General features: G+C 44.2%; 1 protein-coding gene across 1 annotated transcript; it reads right to left on the bottom strand.

Annotated features, from left to right (window-relative positions):
* LOC116362560 (uncharacterized) lies at positions 1–14,385 on the bottom strand. Its single transcript, XM_031816631.1, has 4 exons — positions 14,226–14,385; positions 12,921–13,583; positions 6,066–6,295; positions 1–2,085 (listed from the first exon to the last, which is right to left on the bottom strand). Exons 1-4 carry the CDS (start codon positions 14,323–14,325, stop codon positions 1,777–1,779), a joined length of 1,302 nt encoding a protein of 433 aa, XP_031672491.1. The 5' UTR covers positions 14,326–14,385; the 3' UTR covers positions 1–1,776.
* Positions 14,386–15,476: the final 1,091 nt, after the last annotated feature.

Here is a 15,476-nt window from a genome sequence, read left to right as displayed (position 1 = left end):
GACTGGAATGTCACTTTTTAATATGAATAATTCAGGACAAATAGGAAAACACTCAGTTAAAAAAAATACAAGATCAGTCAAATCTCTTGTGATTTTGTGGCAGTGCAGCAGGGTAGCCTAGTGGTTAGAGTGTTGGACTAGTAACCGAAAGGTTGCAAGTTCGAATCCCCTGAGCTGACAAGGTACAAATCTGTCACTCTGCCCCTGAACAGGCAGTTAACCCCACTGTTCAATGACTAGACCGTCATTGAAAATGAACTAACTTCCCTATTTAAATCAATACATCTCCCGGAGTGCCCGAGTTGACAGTGAGTTGACCTCAACCCTCCAACATTTCATTCTTGGCAGCCCTGTAGTAAATAGCTAACCTCCCCTCACACCCACCAACTAGCCACCAACATGTCTATTTACCATGAGAAATGCTGCAGTAGCCCCGATGATGATGATGTTGACAGTAGCCCTGATGATGACGTTGACAGTAGCCCTGATGATGACGTTGACAGTAGCCCTGATGATGACGTTGACAGTAGCCCTGATGATGATGACGTTGACAGTAGCCCTGATGATGTTGACAGTAGCCCTGACGTTGACAGTAGCCCTGATGATGATGTTGACAGTAGCCCTGACGATGATGTTGACAGTAGCCCTGACGATGACGTTGACAGTAGCCCTGATGATGACGTTGACAGTAGCCCTGATGATGATGACGTTGACAGTAGCCCTGATGATGTTGACAGTAGCCCTGACGTTGACAGTAGCCCTGATGATGATGTTGACAGTAGCCCTGATGATGATGATGTTGACAGTAGCCCTGGTGATGATGTTGACAGTAGCCCTGATGATGATGTTGACAGTAGCCCTGATGATGATGTTGACAGTAGCCCTGATGATGATGATGTTGACAGTTACCCTGATGATGATGATGATGTTGACAGTAGCCCTGATGATGATGATGTTGACAGTAGCCCTGATGATGATGATGTTGACAGTAGCCCTGATGATGATGTTGACAGTAGCCCTGATGATGATGATGTTGACAGTAGCCCTGATGATGATGATGTTGACAGTAGCCCTGATGATGATGATGTTGACAGTAGCCCTGATGATGATGATGTTGACAGTAGCCCTGATGATGATGATGTTGACAGTAGCCCCGATGATGATGATGTTGACAGTAGCCCCGATGATGATGTTGACAGTAGCCCTGATGATGATGTTGACAGTAGCCCTGGTGATGATGTTGACAGTAGCCCTGGTGATGATGTTGACAGTAGCCCTGATGATGATGTTGACAGTAGCCCTGATGATGTTGACAGTAGCCCTAACGATGATGACGACGGTGACTTCCTAAAACAGGGCTTCTGAGAAGACCAATAGACCTTTTCAACAGGAACACCCATACATACTTGGGGTGTGTTCATTAGGCATCAAACGAAACCAAAACTGTCAGCAAAGTAAACAGAACAGATGAGTTTCTGTACACCAGATGAAGAGAACCAAATCGAACACCTTCACCGATAAAAATGTCTTGTAAAAAAAAAAAAAAAAGTTGAGAGAATAATACTGAATTTCAGTTGTTTCACTCAGACCACTGAACCCTTAATGTCAGAGTTAATTCATTAAACAATTAACCCAAAAAACAATTAGCAAAAAAAAAACCATTTATTTCATGTAGGCCACACACACACACACACACACACACACACACACACACACACACACACACACACACACACACACACACACACACACCAGGTCTGTATCCAACCCTTTCTTCTATAAGGCCTCTGATTCCATCTGGTCTCTGTCCTCGGTTCCATCATCATGTCTGGTGATGGTCGAGGCCCCGGGAACAGCCCCACCTACCGCCTCCACCCTGCTACACTGGTGGCAACAGCTGCAGCTGTGATGTGGTGTCTGCTTCTGTCTCTGCTGGTTCTGGGCCAGGCCACTGAGGAGCGTCAGTACCCTGATCTCATGCGCCATACGGGCCTTCTCCCTCCGGTCCTCCCTGTCCGCTGCCTCCCTCTGCCTCATCTCCTCTTTCTCCAGCCACTGAGAGAGCAAGTCCTGCTGCCAGCGAACCTGACAAAGAGACAGAGAGAGAGAGAGTTTAGACACTGAGTTTTCTACCAAAAGCATTATGATGTACAGTTTATATTAGGTACATGTAGCTAGTACCGGGGGTCGGACCGTCCTCTAACTACAGAACGGCCTGAATTCTCCGGGCATGGAAACATTGCTCAATTGGTATCAAGGGACCTAACGTGTGCCAGGAAAACATTCTCCCACACCAGTACACCACCAGCCTACTACTGTTGTTCTAGTTACAGAAAGTTAGATTACACAACATTCTGAGAGTATATAAAAGTCTCTCTCAACGTTGACTTAACGGCGCCACTTTACCACCAGAGTAGGGCTGTAGTTTCAATACGATTTTTGATGCGAAGGCGGAGCCATTTTGAAGTGAATAGGCATCACCAAATATTTAATAAGCTTTACGTATCGGAGCTCTGACGAAGGCCGTGCGGATTTACTGATTGATGAATCAATTAGCCTAGATGGCAATTCTAACAACATATTCATATTTAGAGTTAGCCATCTAGCTCGGTGTTTTGTGGTCCCCCCTTCTTCCTCAGGTGGTGTAAAGTCTAAAAGGACAGTGAGCACAAAGATGGCGGCAAATTTCTTTGAAAAGCCATAAATAAAAAAATCTGATAATTCTTGATCCTATTTTGACAGATTGCACATCAAAATATCAACAATGCATTTACTGAATAGGTTAGCTATTTCATCTAACTTTTTAAAATCATAGGATACCGATCTCAGTTATCTTACTAGGTACTGGAAAGAAAGTGTCAAGAGCTCCGCCACCAAGGTAAACTGTCCATACACCCCCCCCCAAAAAAATGTGTTGTTGAGCAAAAACTGTTAAATATAATCGCAATATGACTTTTTGTCCATATCGCCCAGCTCAATGTTCAACGGTGCTAACATGCTGACCAGTTTAAAAATGAGCAGAACAGGGACTACATACAGTGGAGCAAAAAAGTATTTAGTCAGCCACCAATTGTGCAAGTTCTCCCACTTAAAAAGATGAGACAAAATGAGAGAAAAAAAATCCAGAAAATCACATTGTAGGATTTTTGATTAATTTATTTGCAAATGATGGTGGAAAATAACACGGACTTTCAACTCCCTCCAAAGATTTTCTATGGGGTTGAGATCTGGAGACTGGCTAGGCCATTCCAGGACCTTGAAATGCTTCTTACGAAGCCACTCTTTCGTTGCCCGGGCGGTGTGTTTGGGATCAATGTCATGCTGAAAGACCCAGCCACGTTTCATCTTCAATGCCCTTGCTGATGGAAGGAGGTTTTCACTCAAAATATCACGATACATGGCCCCATTCATTATTTCCTTTACACGGATCAGTCGTCCTGGTCCCTTTGCAGAAAAACAGCCCCAAAGCATGATGTTTCCACCCCCATGCTTCACAGTAGGTAATGGTGTTCTTTGGATGCAACTCAGCATTCTTTGTCCTCCAAACACGACGAGTTGAGTTTTTACCAAAAAGTTATATTTTGGTTTCATCTGACCATATGACATTCTCCCAATCTTTTTCTGGATCATCCAAATGCTCTCTAGCAAACTTCAGACGGGCCTGGACATGTACTGGCTTAAGCAGGGGGACACATCTGGCACTGCAGGATTTGAGTCCCTGGCGGTGTAGTGTGTTACTGATGGTAGGCTTTGTTACTTTGGTCCCAGCTCTCTGCAGGTCATTCACTAGGTCCCCTGTGTGGTTCTGCGATTTTTGCTCACCGTTCTTGTGATCATTTTGACCCCACGGGGTGAGATCTTGCGTGGAGCCCCAGATCGAGGGAGAGTATCAGTGGTCTTGTATGTCTTCCATTTCCTAATAATTGCTCCCACAGTTGATTTCTTCAAACCAAGCTGCTTACCTATTGCAGATTCAGTCTTCCCAGCCTGGTGAAGGTCTACAATTTTGTTTCTGGTGTCATTTGACAGCTCTTTGGTCTTGGCTATAGTGGAGTTTGGAGTGTGACTGTTTGAGGTTGTGGACAGGTGTCTTTTATACTGATAACAAGTTCAAACAGGTGCCATTAATACAGGTAACGAGTGGAGGACAAAGGAGCCTCTTAAAGAAGAAGTTACAGGTCTGTGAGAGCCAGAAATCTTGCTTGTTTGTAGGTGAGCAAATACTTATTTTCCACCATAATTTGCAAATAAATTCACAAAAAATCCTACAATGTGATTTTCTGGATTCTTTCTCATTTTGTCTGTCATAGTTGAAGTGGACCTATGATGAAAATTACAGGCCTCTCATCTTTTTTAGTGGGAGAACTTGCACAATTGGTGGCTGACTAAATACTTTTTTGCCCCACTGTACATAGGTAATAGGGTATTCCCTATAAACTATGGGACTACAGGGTGTCATTTGGGACACAACACATATAGGGTGCGTTCAGAAAGTATTCAGACCCCTTTCCCCACATTTTGATACGTTACAGCCTTATTCGAAAAATGATTCAAATGTAATGTTTTCCTCATCAATCTACACACAATAACAAAGCAAAAAAAAATGGGGTTTTAGAAATTTTAGCATAATGACATCACAATACCCCATAATGACATCACAATACCCCATAATGACATCACAATACCCCATAATGACAAAGGAAAAACTCATTCATAGAAATATAACATTTGCATAAGTATTCAGACCCTTTACTCAGTACTTTGTTGAAGCACCTTTGGCAGCGATTACAGCATCGAGTCTTCTTGGGTTTGACGCTGCAAGCTTGGCACATCTGTATTTGGAGAGTTTCTCCCATTCTTCTCTGCAGATCCTCTCAAGCTCTGTGAGGTTGGATGGGGAGCATCGCTGCACAGCTATTTTCAGGTCACTCTCGAGCTGGTTTTCATCAATGATCTCTCTGTACTTTTCTCCGTTCATCTTTCCTTCGATCCTGACTAGTCTCCCAGTCCCTGCCACTGAAAAACATCCCCACAGCATGATGCTGCCACCACCATGCTTCACCGTAGGGATGGTGCCAGGATTCCTCCAGACGTGACACTTGGCATTCAGGCCAAAGAGTTCAATCTTGGTTTCATCAGACCAGAGAATCTTGTGTCTTATGGTCAGAGTCTTTAGGTACCTTTTGGAAAACGAATAGGGCTGTCATGCCTTTTACTGAGGAGTGGCTTCCGTCTGGCCACTCTACCATAAAGGCCTGATTGGTGGAGTGCTGCAGAGATGGTTGTCCACCTGGAAGGTTCTCCCATCTCCAAAGAGGAACTCTGGAGCTCTGTCAGAGTGACCATTTGGTTCTTGGTCACCTTCTAGACCAAGGCCATTCTCCCCAATTGCACAGTTTCGCCGGGAGGCCAGCTCTAGGAAGAGTCTTGATGGTTCTAAACTTCTTCCATTTAAGAATGATGGAGGCCCCTGTGTTCTTGGGTACCCTCAATGCTACAGAAATGTTTTGGTAGCCTTCCCCAGATCTGTGCCTCGGCACAATCCTCTCTCGGAACTCTACGGACAATTCCTTCAACCTCGTGGCTTGGATTTTTGCTCTGACATGCACTGCCAACTGTGGGACCTTATATAGGCAGGTGTGTACCTTCCCAAATCATGTCCAATCAATTACATTTACCACAGTTGGACTCCAATAAAGTTGTAGAAACATCTCTAGGACGATCAATGGAAACGGGATGCACCAGAGCTCAATTTCGATTCTCATAGCAAAGAATCTGAATACTTAAATAAGGTATTCTTTTTTTTTGTCATTGTGGGGCATTGTGATGTCATTGTGGGGCATTGTGATGTCATTGTGGGGCATTGTGATGTCATTGTGGGGTATTGTGATGTCATTGTGGGGTATTGTGATGTCATTGTGGGGTATTGTGTAGATTGATGAGGATTATATTTGATCCATTTTAGAACAAGGCTGTAACGTAACAAAATGTGGAAAAAGTCAAGGGGTCTGAATACTTTCTGAATGCCCTGTTTAGATAGACATATCTATCTATTCGTCTCTGACCTGCTCCTGCCTCTGGCCCTCCAGCTGTACCATCAGACCCCGGAACTCTGAGACCAGCCTCTGGAAGCAGTCTGCCAAGTGCTTCAACACAGGCTCTAGGGGCTGGGCGGAGGGAATGGTGATACCACTGCCCAAGTTGGGGCTATGGTCTGGGGGTGGAGAAAAATGGCAAGCAGGCTGGGGTGGTGGCGGTGTTGACCTGGAGCTGCGGTCATCCTCCAATGGATGAACTGCAATGCAAGAGATTAAATAGATTAATTAATCAGATATTCTGATTTTGCTTTATTATCACAACATTGGGAAATTTGTTTAACACTTTTTTGGTTACTACATGATTCCATATGTGACTACATGATTCCATATGTGACTGCATGATTCCATATGTGACTACATGATTCCATATGTTACTACATGATTCCATATGTTGCTACATGATTCCATATGTTGCTACATGATTCCATATGTTGCTACATGATTCCATATGTTGCTACATGATTCCATATGTTGCTACATGATTCCATATGTTGCTACATGATTCCATATGTTGCTACATGATTCCATATGTTGCTACATGATTCCATATGTTGCTACATGATTCCATATGTTGCTACATGATTCCATATGTTGCTACATGATTCCATATGTTACTACATGATTCCATATGTGACTACATGATTCCATATGTGACTACATGATTCCATATGTGACTACATGATTCCATATGTTACTACATGATTCCATATGTTACTACATGATTCCATATGTTTTATTTCATAGATTTGATGTCTTCATTATTATTTTACAATGTAGAATCAACAGTTTACCCAAATTGCAAGGTTATTATAGTAAATGAAAACAGAAACGAAAATAAAAACTGGAAAAACAATTTAGCAAACTAAAAATATATATTAAAAAAACACTTGAAAAACAAACTCTACTGAAACTAATATTTTGGCAAAAAAAATAGAAACTAAATGTTTAATTTTTCTTAGTCTAAAAACTTTCGGCAAAAAATCAAAAAGTTTAAGCTTCTGAATCTGGCGAGTAAATGTTGCCAGGAAATGGCAATGTTTCAAATAGGCCTAGCTGTGCATCACTATCACAAGCTAACAGGGAAGAAATCCGAGGACGAGCACGTAACTGGGCCAAGCTAGAACAGCTTGTGAAGTTGTTGGAGCCATTTACAATCCACATTGACCAACTTCAAACTGACAGCCAGTTGTGTGTCTGATGTGGTGCCTTGCCTTCTCATCCTTGAGGCATTCAACTACTGTTGCAAAACAGGTCCTTCTGAAGTCACTGTGTGAGCGCTTCACATGCGATATGGCCTCACATTTTTTTTTTAAGCTTATGGCCATTCACAATATACATCTACATATTATTACTATAATTTTTTACTATTTGCTACGTTGTAAAATAATAGTGAAGACGTCAAACTGTGAAATAACACATATGGAATCATGTAGTAACCAAAAAAGTGTTAAACAAATAAAATATATTTTATATTTGAGATTCTTCAAAGTAGCCACCCTTTGCCTTGATGACAGCTTTGCACACTCTGGGCATTCTATCAACCAGCTTCACCTGGAATGCTTTTCCAACGGTCTTGAAGAAGTTCCCACATATGCTGAGCACTTGTTAGCTGCTTTTCCTTCACTTTTCCTTCACTCTGCGGTCCAACTCATCCCAAACCATCACAATTGGGTTGAGGTCAGGTGATTGTGGAGGCCAGGTCATCTGATGCAGCACTCTATCACTCTCCTTCTTGTTCTCATAGCCCTTACACAGCCTGGATGTGTGTGGGGTCATTGTTCTGTTGAAAAACAAATGATAGTCCCACTAAGTGCAAACCAGATGGGATGGCGTATCGATGCAGAATGCTGTGGTAGCTATGCTGGTTACGTGTGCCTTGAATTATAAATAAATCACAGACAGTGTCACCAGCAAAGCACCCCCACACCTCCTCCTCCATGCTTCACGTGAGAACCACACATGCGGAGATCATCCGTTCACCTACTCTGAGACTCACAAAGACACAGCGGTTGGAACCAAAAATCTCAAATATGGACTCAGACCAAAGCAAAGAAAAAAAAGTCCACCAGTCTAATGTCCATTTCTCGTGTTTCTTGGCCCAAGCAAGTCTCTTTTTCTTATTGGTGTCCTTTAGTAGTGGTTTCTTTGCAGAAATTCAACCACGAAGGCCTGATTCACAGGCAGTTGAAGTTGAGATGTCTGTAACTTGAACTCTGTGAAGCATTTATTTGGGCTGCAATTTCTGAGGCTGGTAACTCTAATGAACTTATCCTCTGCAGCAGAGCTAACTCTGGGTGGTCCTTTCTTGTGGCGGTCCTCACGAGAGCCAGTTTCATCATAGCACTTGCTGGTTTTTGTAACTTGAAGAAACTTTAAAAGTCCCTCATTTTCCAGATTGACTGACTTTCATTTCTTAAAGTAATGATGGACTGTCATTTCTCTTTGCTTATTTGAGCTGTTCTTGCCAAAATGGTATTTTCCCAAACAGGGCTATCTTCTGTATATCACCCCTACCTTGTCACAACACAACTGACTGGCTCAAACACATTAAGAAGGAAAGAAATTCCACAAATTAACAAGGCACACCTGTTAATTGAAATGCATTCCAGGTGATTAGCTCATGAAGCTGGTTGAGAGAATGCCAAGTGTGAGCAAAGCTGTCAAGGCGAAGGGTGGCTACTTTGAAAAACCTCAAATCTCAAATATATTTGAATTTGTTTAGCACTTTTTGGGTTACTACATGATTCCATGTGTTATTTCATCGTTTTGATGTCTTCACTATTATTCTACAATGTAGAAAATAGTAAAAAAAAAAAAAAAAAAAAAGAACCCTGGAATGGTGGTTAGTGGTTAGAGTGTAGGGTCGGCAAGTAACCTAGTGGTTAGAGTGTAGGGTCGGCAGGTAGCCTAGTGGTTAGAGTGTAGAGGAGGCAGGTAGCCTAGTGGTTAGAGTGTAGGGTCGGCAAGTAACCTAGTGGTTAGAGTGTAGGGTCGGCAGGTAACCTAGTGGTTAGAGTGTAGAGGTGGCAGGTAACCTAGTGGTTAGAGTGTAGGGTCGGCAGGTAACCTAGTGGTTAGAGTGTAGAGGTGGCAGGTAACCTAGTGGTTAGAGTGAGAGGAGGCAGGTAGCCTAGTGGTTAGAGTGTAGAGGAGGCAGGTAGCCTAGTGGTTAGAGTGTAGAGGAGGCAGGTAGCCTAGTGGTTAGAGTGTAGAGGAGGCAGGTAGCCTAGTGGTTAGAGTGTAGAGGAGGCAGGTAGCCTAGTGGTTAGAGTGTAGAGGAGGCAGGTAGCCTAGTGGTTAGAGTGTAGAGGAGGCAGGTAGCCTAGTGGTTAGAGTGTAGAGGAGGCAGGTAACCTAGTGGTTAGAGTGTAGAGGAGGCAGGTAGCCTAGTGGTTAGAGTGTAGAGGAGGCAGGTAGCCTAGTGGTTAGAGTGTAGAGGCGGCAGGTAGCCTAGTGGTTAGAGTGTAGAGGAGGCAGGTAGCCTAGTGGTTAGAGTGTAGAGGAGGCAGGTAGCCTAGTGGTTAGAGTGTAGAGGAGGCAGGTAGCCTAGTGGTTAGAGTGTAGAGGAGGCAGGTAGCCTAGTGGTTAGAGTGTAGAGGAGGCAGGTAGCCTAGTGGTTAGAGTGTAGAGGAGGCAGGTAGCCTAGTGGTTAGAGTGTAGAGGAGGCAGGTAGCCTAGTGGTTAGAGTGTAGAGGAGGCAGGTAGCCTAGTGGTTAGAGTGTAGAGGAGGCAGGTAGCCTAGTGGTTAGAGTGTAGAGGCGGCAGGTAGCCTAGTGGTTAGAGTGTAGAGGCGGCAGGTAGCCTAGTGGTTAGAGTGTAGAGGAGGCAGGTAGCCTAGTGGTTAGAGTGTAGGGTCGGCAGGTAACCTAGTGGTTAGAGTGTAGAGGTGGCAGGTAACCTAGTGGTTAGAGTGTAGAGGAGGCAGGTAACCTAGTGGTTAGAGTGTAGAGGAGGCAGGTAACCTAGTGGTTAGAGTGTAGAGGAGGCAGGTAACCTAGTGGTTAGAGTGTAGAGGAGGCAGGTAACCTAGTGGTTAGAGTGTAGAGGAGGCAGGTAACCTAGTGGTTAGAGTGTAGAGGAGGCAGGTAGCCTAGTGGTTAGAGTGTAGAGGAGGCAGTTAGCCTAGTGGTTAGAGTGTAGAGGAGGCAGGTAGCCTAGTGGTTAGAGTGTAGAGGAGGCAGGTAGCCTAGTGGTTAGAGTGTAGAGGAGGCAGGTAGCCTAGTGGTTAGAGTGTAGAGGAGGCAGGTAGCCTAGTGGTTAGAGTGTAGAGGAGGCAGGTAGCCTAGTGGTTAGAGTGTAGAGGAGGCAGGTAGCCTAGTGGTTAGAGTGTAGAGGAGGCAGGTAGCCTAGTGGTTAGAGTGTAGAGGAGGCAGGTAGCCTAGTGGTTAGAGTGTAGAGGAGGCAGGTAGCCTAGTGGTTAGAGTGTAGAGGAGGCAGGTAACGTAGTGGTTAGAGTGTAGAGGCGGCAGGTAGCCTAGTGGTTAGAGTGTAGAGGCGGCAGGTAGCCTAGTGGTTAGAGTGTAGGGCCAGCAGGTAGCCTAGTGGTTAGAGTGTAGAGGCGGTAGGTAGCCTAGTGGTTAAAACGTTGGACTAGTAACCGAAAGGTTGCAAGATCGAATCCCCGAGCCGACAAGGTAACAATCTGTCATTCTGCCCCTGAACAACGACGCACCAAGTCTGGAACCAGCAGGTTTTTAACCTTTGACGAGCTTCTTCTGTTATGTCCCATAAACATCACAAATGGTCCGTTTGTTCGATTAACTCCGTCGATGTCAATTTATTTGGCACATTTGATCCAGAAAAACATTGGTTCCAACTTGAACAATGTGACTACAAAATATCGCAAAAGTTACCTGTAAACTTTGCCAAAACACTTCAAACTACTTTTGTAATACAACTTTAGGTATTTTTTTACGTAAATAATCGATAAAATTGAAGACGGGATGATCTGTGTTCAAAACATGGAAGAAGACAAACTGTAGCTAGCTTTATGGTCACGCGCCTCTATCTAACAGTACACTTCAAGTGACCCTCGTTCAAGATGGCCGTACTTCTTCATTACACAAAGGAAAAACCTCAACCAATTTCTAAAGACCGGTGACATCCATTGGAAGCAATATCAACTGCAAGAAGGTCCCTTAGAAATCTGGATTCCCAATGAAAACACATTGAAAAGAGAGTGACCTCAACAACAACAAAAAATCTGAATGGTTTGTCTTCGGGGTTGCTAAATAAGTTCTGTTATACTCACAGACATGATTCAAACAGTTTTAGAAACTTCAGAGTTTTTTCTACCAAAATATACTAATAATATGCATATCTTATCTTCTGGGGATGAGTAGCAGGCAGTTGAATTTGGGCATGCATTTCATCCGGACGTGAAAATACTGCCCCGTAAACAAAAGGTTAAACAAATATCGGCATTGATCCTTTTTGCACTAACATTTAATAACTCATCACATACACTGCTGCTACTGTTTATTCCTAGTTGTATGTACATATCTACCTCAATTACCTCATACCCCCGCACACTCGGAGCGGCAGGGAGCCTTAGTGGTTAGAGCGTTGGGCCAGTAACCAAAAGGTTGCTAGACCAAATCCCTGACTAGGTAAAAGACGGCATCCCCAGCCGCATCCTCAGAGCATGCGCAGACCAGCTGGCTGGTGTGTTTACGGACATATTCAATCAATCCAGGTTGCTGTTCCCACATGCTTCAAGAGGGCCACCATTGTTCCTGTTCCCAAGAAAGCTAAGGTAACTGAGCTAAATTACTATCGCCCCGTAGAACTCACTTCCGTCATCATGAAGTGCTTTGAGAGACTAGTCAAGGACCATATCACCTCCACCCTATCTGACACCCTAGACCCACTCCAATTGGCTTACCGCCCCAATAGGATCACAGACGATGCAATCGCAACCACACTGCACTAACCCATCTGGACAAGAGGAATACCTATGTGAGAATGCTGTTCATCAACTACAGCTCAGCATTTAACACCATAGTACCCTCCAAACTCGTCATCAAGCTCGAGACCCTGGGTCTCGACCCCGGGTCTCGACCCCGCCCTGTGCAACTGGGTCCTAGACTTCCTGACGGGCCACCCCCAGGTGGTGAGGGTAGGTAACAACATCTCCACCCCGCTGATCCTCAACACTGGGGCCCCACAAGGGTGCGTTCTGAGCTCTCTCCTGTACTCCCTGTTCACCCACGACTGCGTGGCCATGCACGCCTCCAACTCAATCATCAAGTTTGCAGACGACACTACAGTGGTAGGCTCGATTACCAACAATGACGAGATGGCCTACAGGGAGGAGGTGAGGGCCCTCGGAGTGTGGTGTCAGGAAAATAACCTCACACTCAATGTCAACAAAACAAAGGAGATGATTGTGACTTCAGGAAACAGCAGAGGGAGCACCCCCCTATCCACATCGACGGCACAGTAGTGGAGAGGGTAGAAAGTTTCAAGTTTCTCGGCGTACACATCACAGACAAACTGAATTGGTCCACCCACAACGAAAGCGTGGTGAAGAAGGCACAGCAGCACCATCACTCATTCATATATCTTTATATATCTTTATGTACTTTATCCCTTTACACTTGTGTGTATAAGGTAGTAGTTTTGGAATTGTTAGTTAGATTACTTGTTCGTTATTACTGCATTGTCGGAACTAGAAGCACAAGCATTTCGCTACACTCGCATTAACATCTGCTAACCATGTGTATGTGAGTCTACCTTTGATGATATAATGATAATCAGTGGCATTGATAGCAGAAAGTGTGACCGACAGAGAGAGAGTCAGACAGAGAGTAGAGTACATACCAGCAGGTTCATGATAGTCGTTGCTGTGCTCTAGAAAAGCATCATGGCGTCTTCCACCCGGGCCAACCAGTGACCGAGTGATGATTCCTACATCGTTGAACTCGTAGTCGTCTGTGTCGTCTGCCTCCCTGTCCTCCTCCACCTTCATCTCAGACACCATATACCGTGACTTCCGTCCTGCCGTCCCCTCAGGAGATACAAAATTGCATCCTCCTCCTAGTCTTCCAATCCCTTCAGATCCCAAATAGCGCCCTGTTTCTGCGATCAATTCAGACCCAAAATGGCACCCTCCTAATAATCCTCCTATGCCTTCAGGAGATCCAAAATGCCGCCCTCCTCCAGTCCCTTCCATAGCGCGATTTCTCCCCAGCACAGCATCCATCTCAGAGTAGTACCTGAAACTGCAGGGTTGGGAGTCATCCACGCTCATCAGCAGCTTGGCTCTGACATAGTTGGCCTTGAGGGTCTTGACGCGGAGCCGGCACTGGTGAGGGCTGCGTGAGAAGCCCAAGTCACACATGCGGGCTGAGAGGTGTTTGAAAACATGGCGGTTACGGACATTCTCCGCCAGGCTCTTCTGCACTCGCTCGTCACTCCAGGCACACAGCAACACCTGGGTCTCTTCCACTGTCCAGTTGACGGAGCGCTCGGCCTCTCGCTTTCCTGCAGGAAAGAGTATAGTTACAGTACGGCAAATGTTCAAAACAAGATGGCCGACTGACTGTGGTAACACCTTATCGACATGTACAGTAGCTGGGTTTATACAGTACAGACTGGTACAGTGGTACTAGCTGATATTACTAGATTTGTTGCCCTGAACCAAATTACACTGAATTACAGGAAACAGGTGTGTCTTAATTCCTGGCTGCAAAAGTGTGAAGCATGCAGACTGCTGATGGTGCTTAGCTATAAAGTATCTGGAATATCTCAATGTTTGGCAACAATATCGTACTAGTTATCACTTGACTGTTGTCAAAAAAAATGTTGGAGTACCTAGCTAGTAGGCTAGCTAGTTAGCTACTAAGCAAGAGTCAAGATAAGTTTCGGTTTCTAAACCAGTCTGCTTTGCGACATAGCTATCTAACATCAAAACGGGCATTACCAAGTCTAAAAATCAACATTAAAAAAACATGAGCATTTTCAATAGCATAGTGAAATCGAAGCATTGCCAGGATGTGTAGCTAAGCTTTTGCTGACTTTGGCTAGCTTCAACACGTTACGAATGAGATGCATGCAACGTTAACAATCAAATGTGTAAAACGTTTTTTTTTTTAAACATACAGCACCTTTTTTCAGGAAACTTACTTTTAGTAGAAGTTGTCACCGAATTAGTAGAGTTGATAATTGGAGGATTCATTCTTTTTAAATATATATTTTTTTGTTGCTTTCCATTTGTAATAAACATCCACAGATAACGGTGTGATTTCCTCTTCCGGTTTCAGAGTCTTGTTTGCGTGACGTCAACACGAGACAAGGAGGAGTCCGTTTCCTTCTTTTTTTTTTGCAGTGGCGTAAACAAACTGAAAGCTACAATAAAATTAAGATTATTATTAATTTTTTTGTTGTTGATAAGACAAAACGTTTTTACTCATCATTAATTTATCAAAATGTCTGTCTCTCTCCTTTGAGATGAGAAAGAGGAACAAGATAATGTGAGAACAGTGTGTCTTGTAAAGGAGGAGGAGGTGAAAGCTCTTCTGAGATTCCCAATGCTGCGTTTGGCAGTGTGCATTCTGCAATGTACATATAACATTTGTAGTCATTTTAGCAGACACTCTTATCCACAGCGACTCAGCAATAGCCATTTTGTAAACACAGCAATGCAGAACCAAAGTGTGAGAAATTGGCTGTGACTACTAACACTGCATAGTAGTGATAGCTTCATTTTAAAAAAATGGATAGAGGACACAACTTAGATGTAACGGTGTTGTTTTAGCATAGACATCGCCATTGAGCCCTTCCACCATTTTAAAGTAGTCAACTGGGTGGGAATTCCAACTTCATTGGCTGATCTCTCCAGATTACCCTTGTGGGGGTCATGTCCAACCGGGTCATCAGGAGGGAACAGCCAATTGTGAAGAAGAACATTTGCTAGCTACATTGCCTCAATGGCCGTGAACGCACAGACGGAATTAAATAGAGATTTTTCTTCTATTCATCTCTATGGATAGCCTGCAGCATAGTGATCACACACACACACACACACACACACACACACACACACACACACACACACACACACACACACACACACACACACACACACACTGTCCCCTGCATATTAGCTACTGGTTCTCGTCTCCTCTTTCTGTGCTCACTGACCTTCTGACCTTCTCCTCATGCCAGGGAGAGATATACAACCAGTCTCTCTGTCTCTTCCTTCTCCCTCTGAGTGTGTGTGTGTGTTCATGCATGATATACAACCTGTCTGCTCAGTAAGGGGAGAATACATCCCATAATTCCCATCCCTTCTCCCCTGCCCTAGCCAGACATTATTACAAGCCTATACTTGTTATTTATTACAGTAATATATTATCACAAGCTCAGCCTGTCCCT

This window comes from Oncorhynchus kisutch, linkage group LG3 (genome assembly GCF_002021735.2).
Source record: "Oncorhynchus kisutch isolate 150728-3 linkage group LG3, Okis_V2, whole genome shotgun sequence".
Taxonomy (NCBI): Eukaryota; Metazoa; Chordata; class Actinopteri; order Salmoniformes; family Salmonidae; genus Oncorhynchus; species Oncorhynchus kisutch.
Note: the sequence above shows the minus strand (reverse complement) of the source record. Positions and strands in the feature narration are given on the sequence as shown.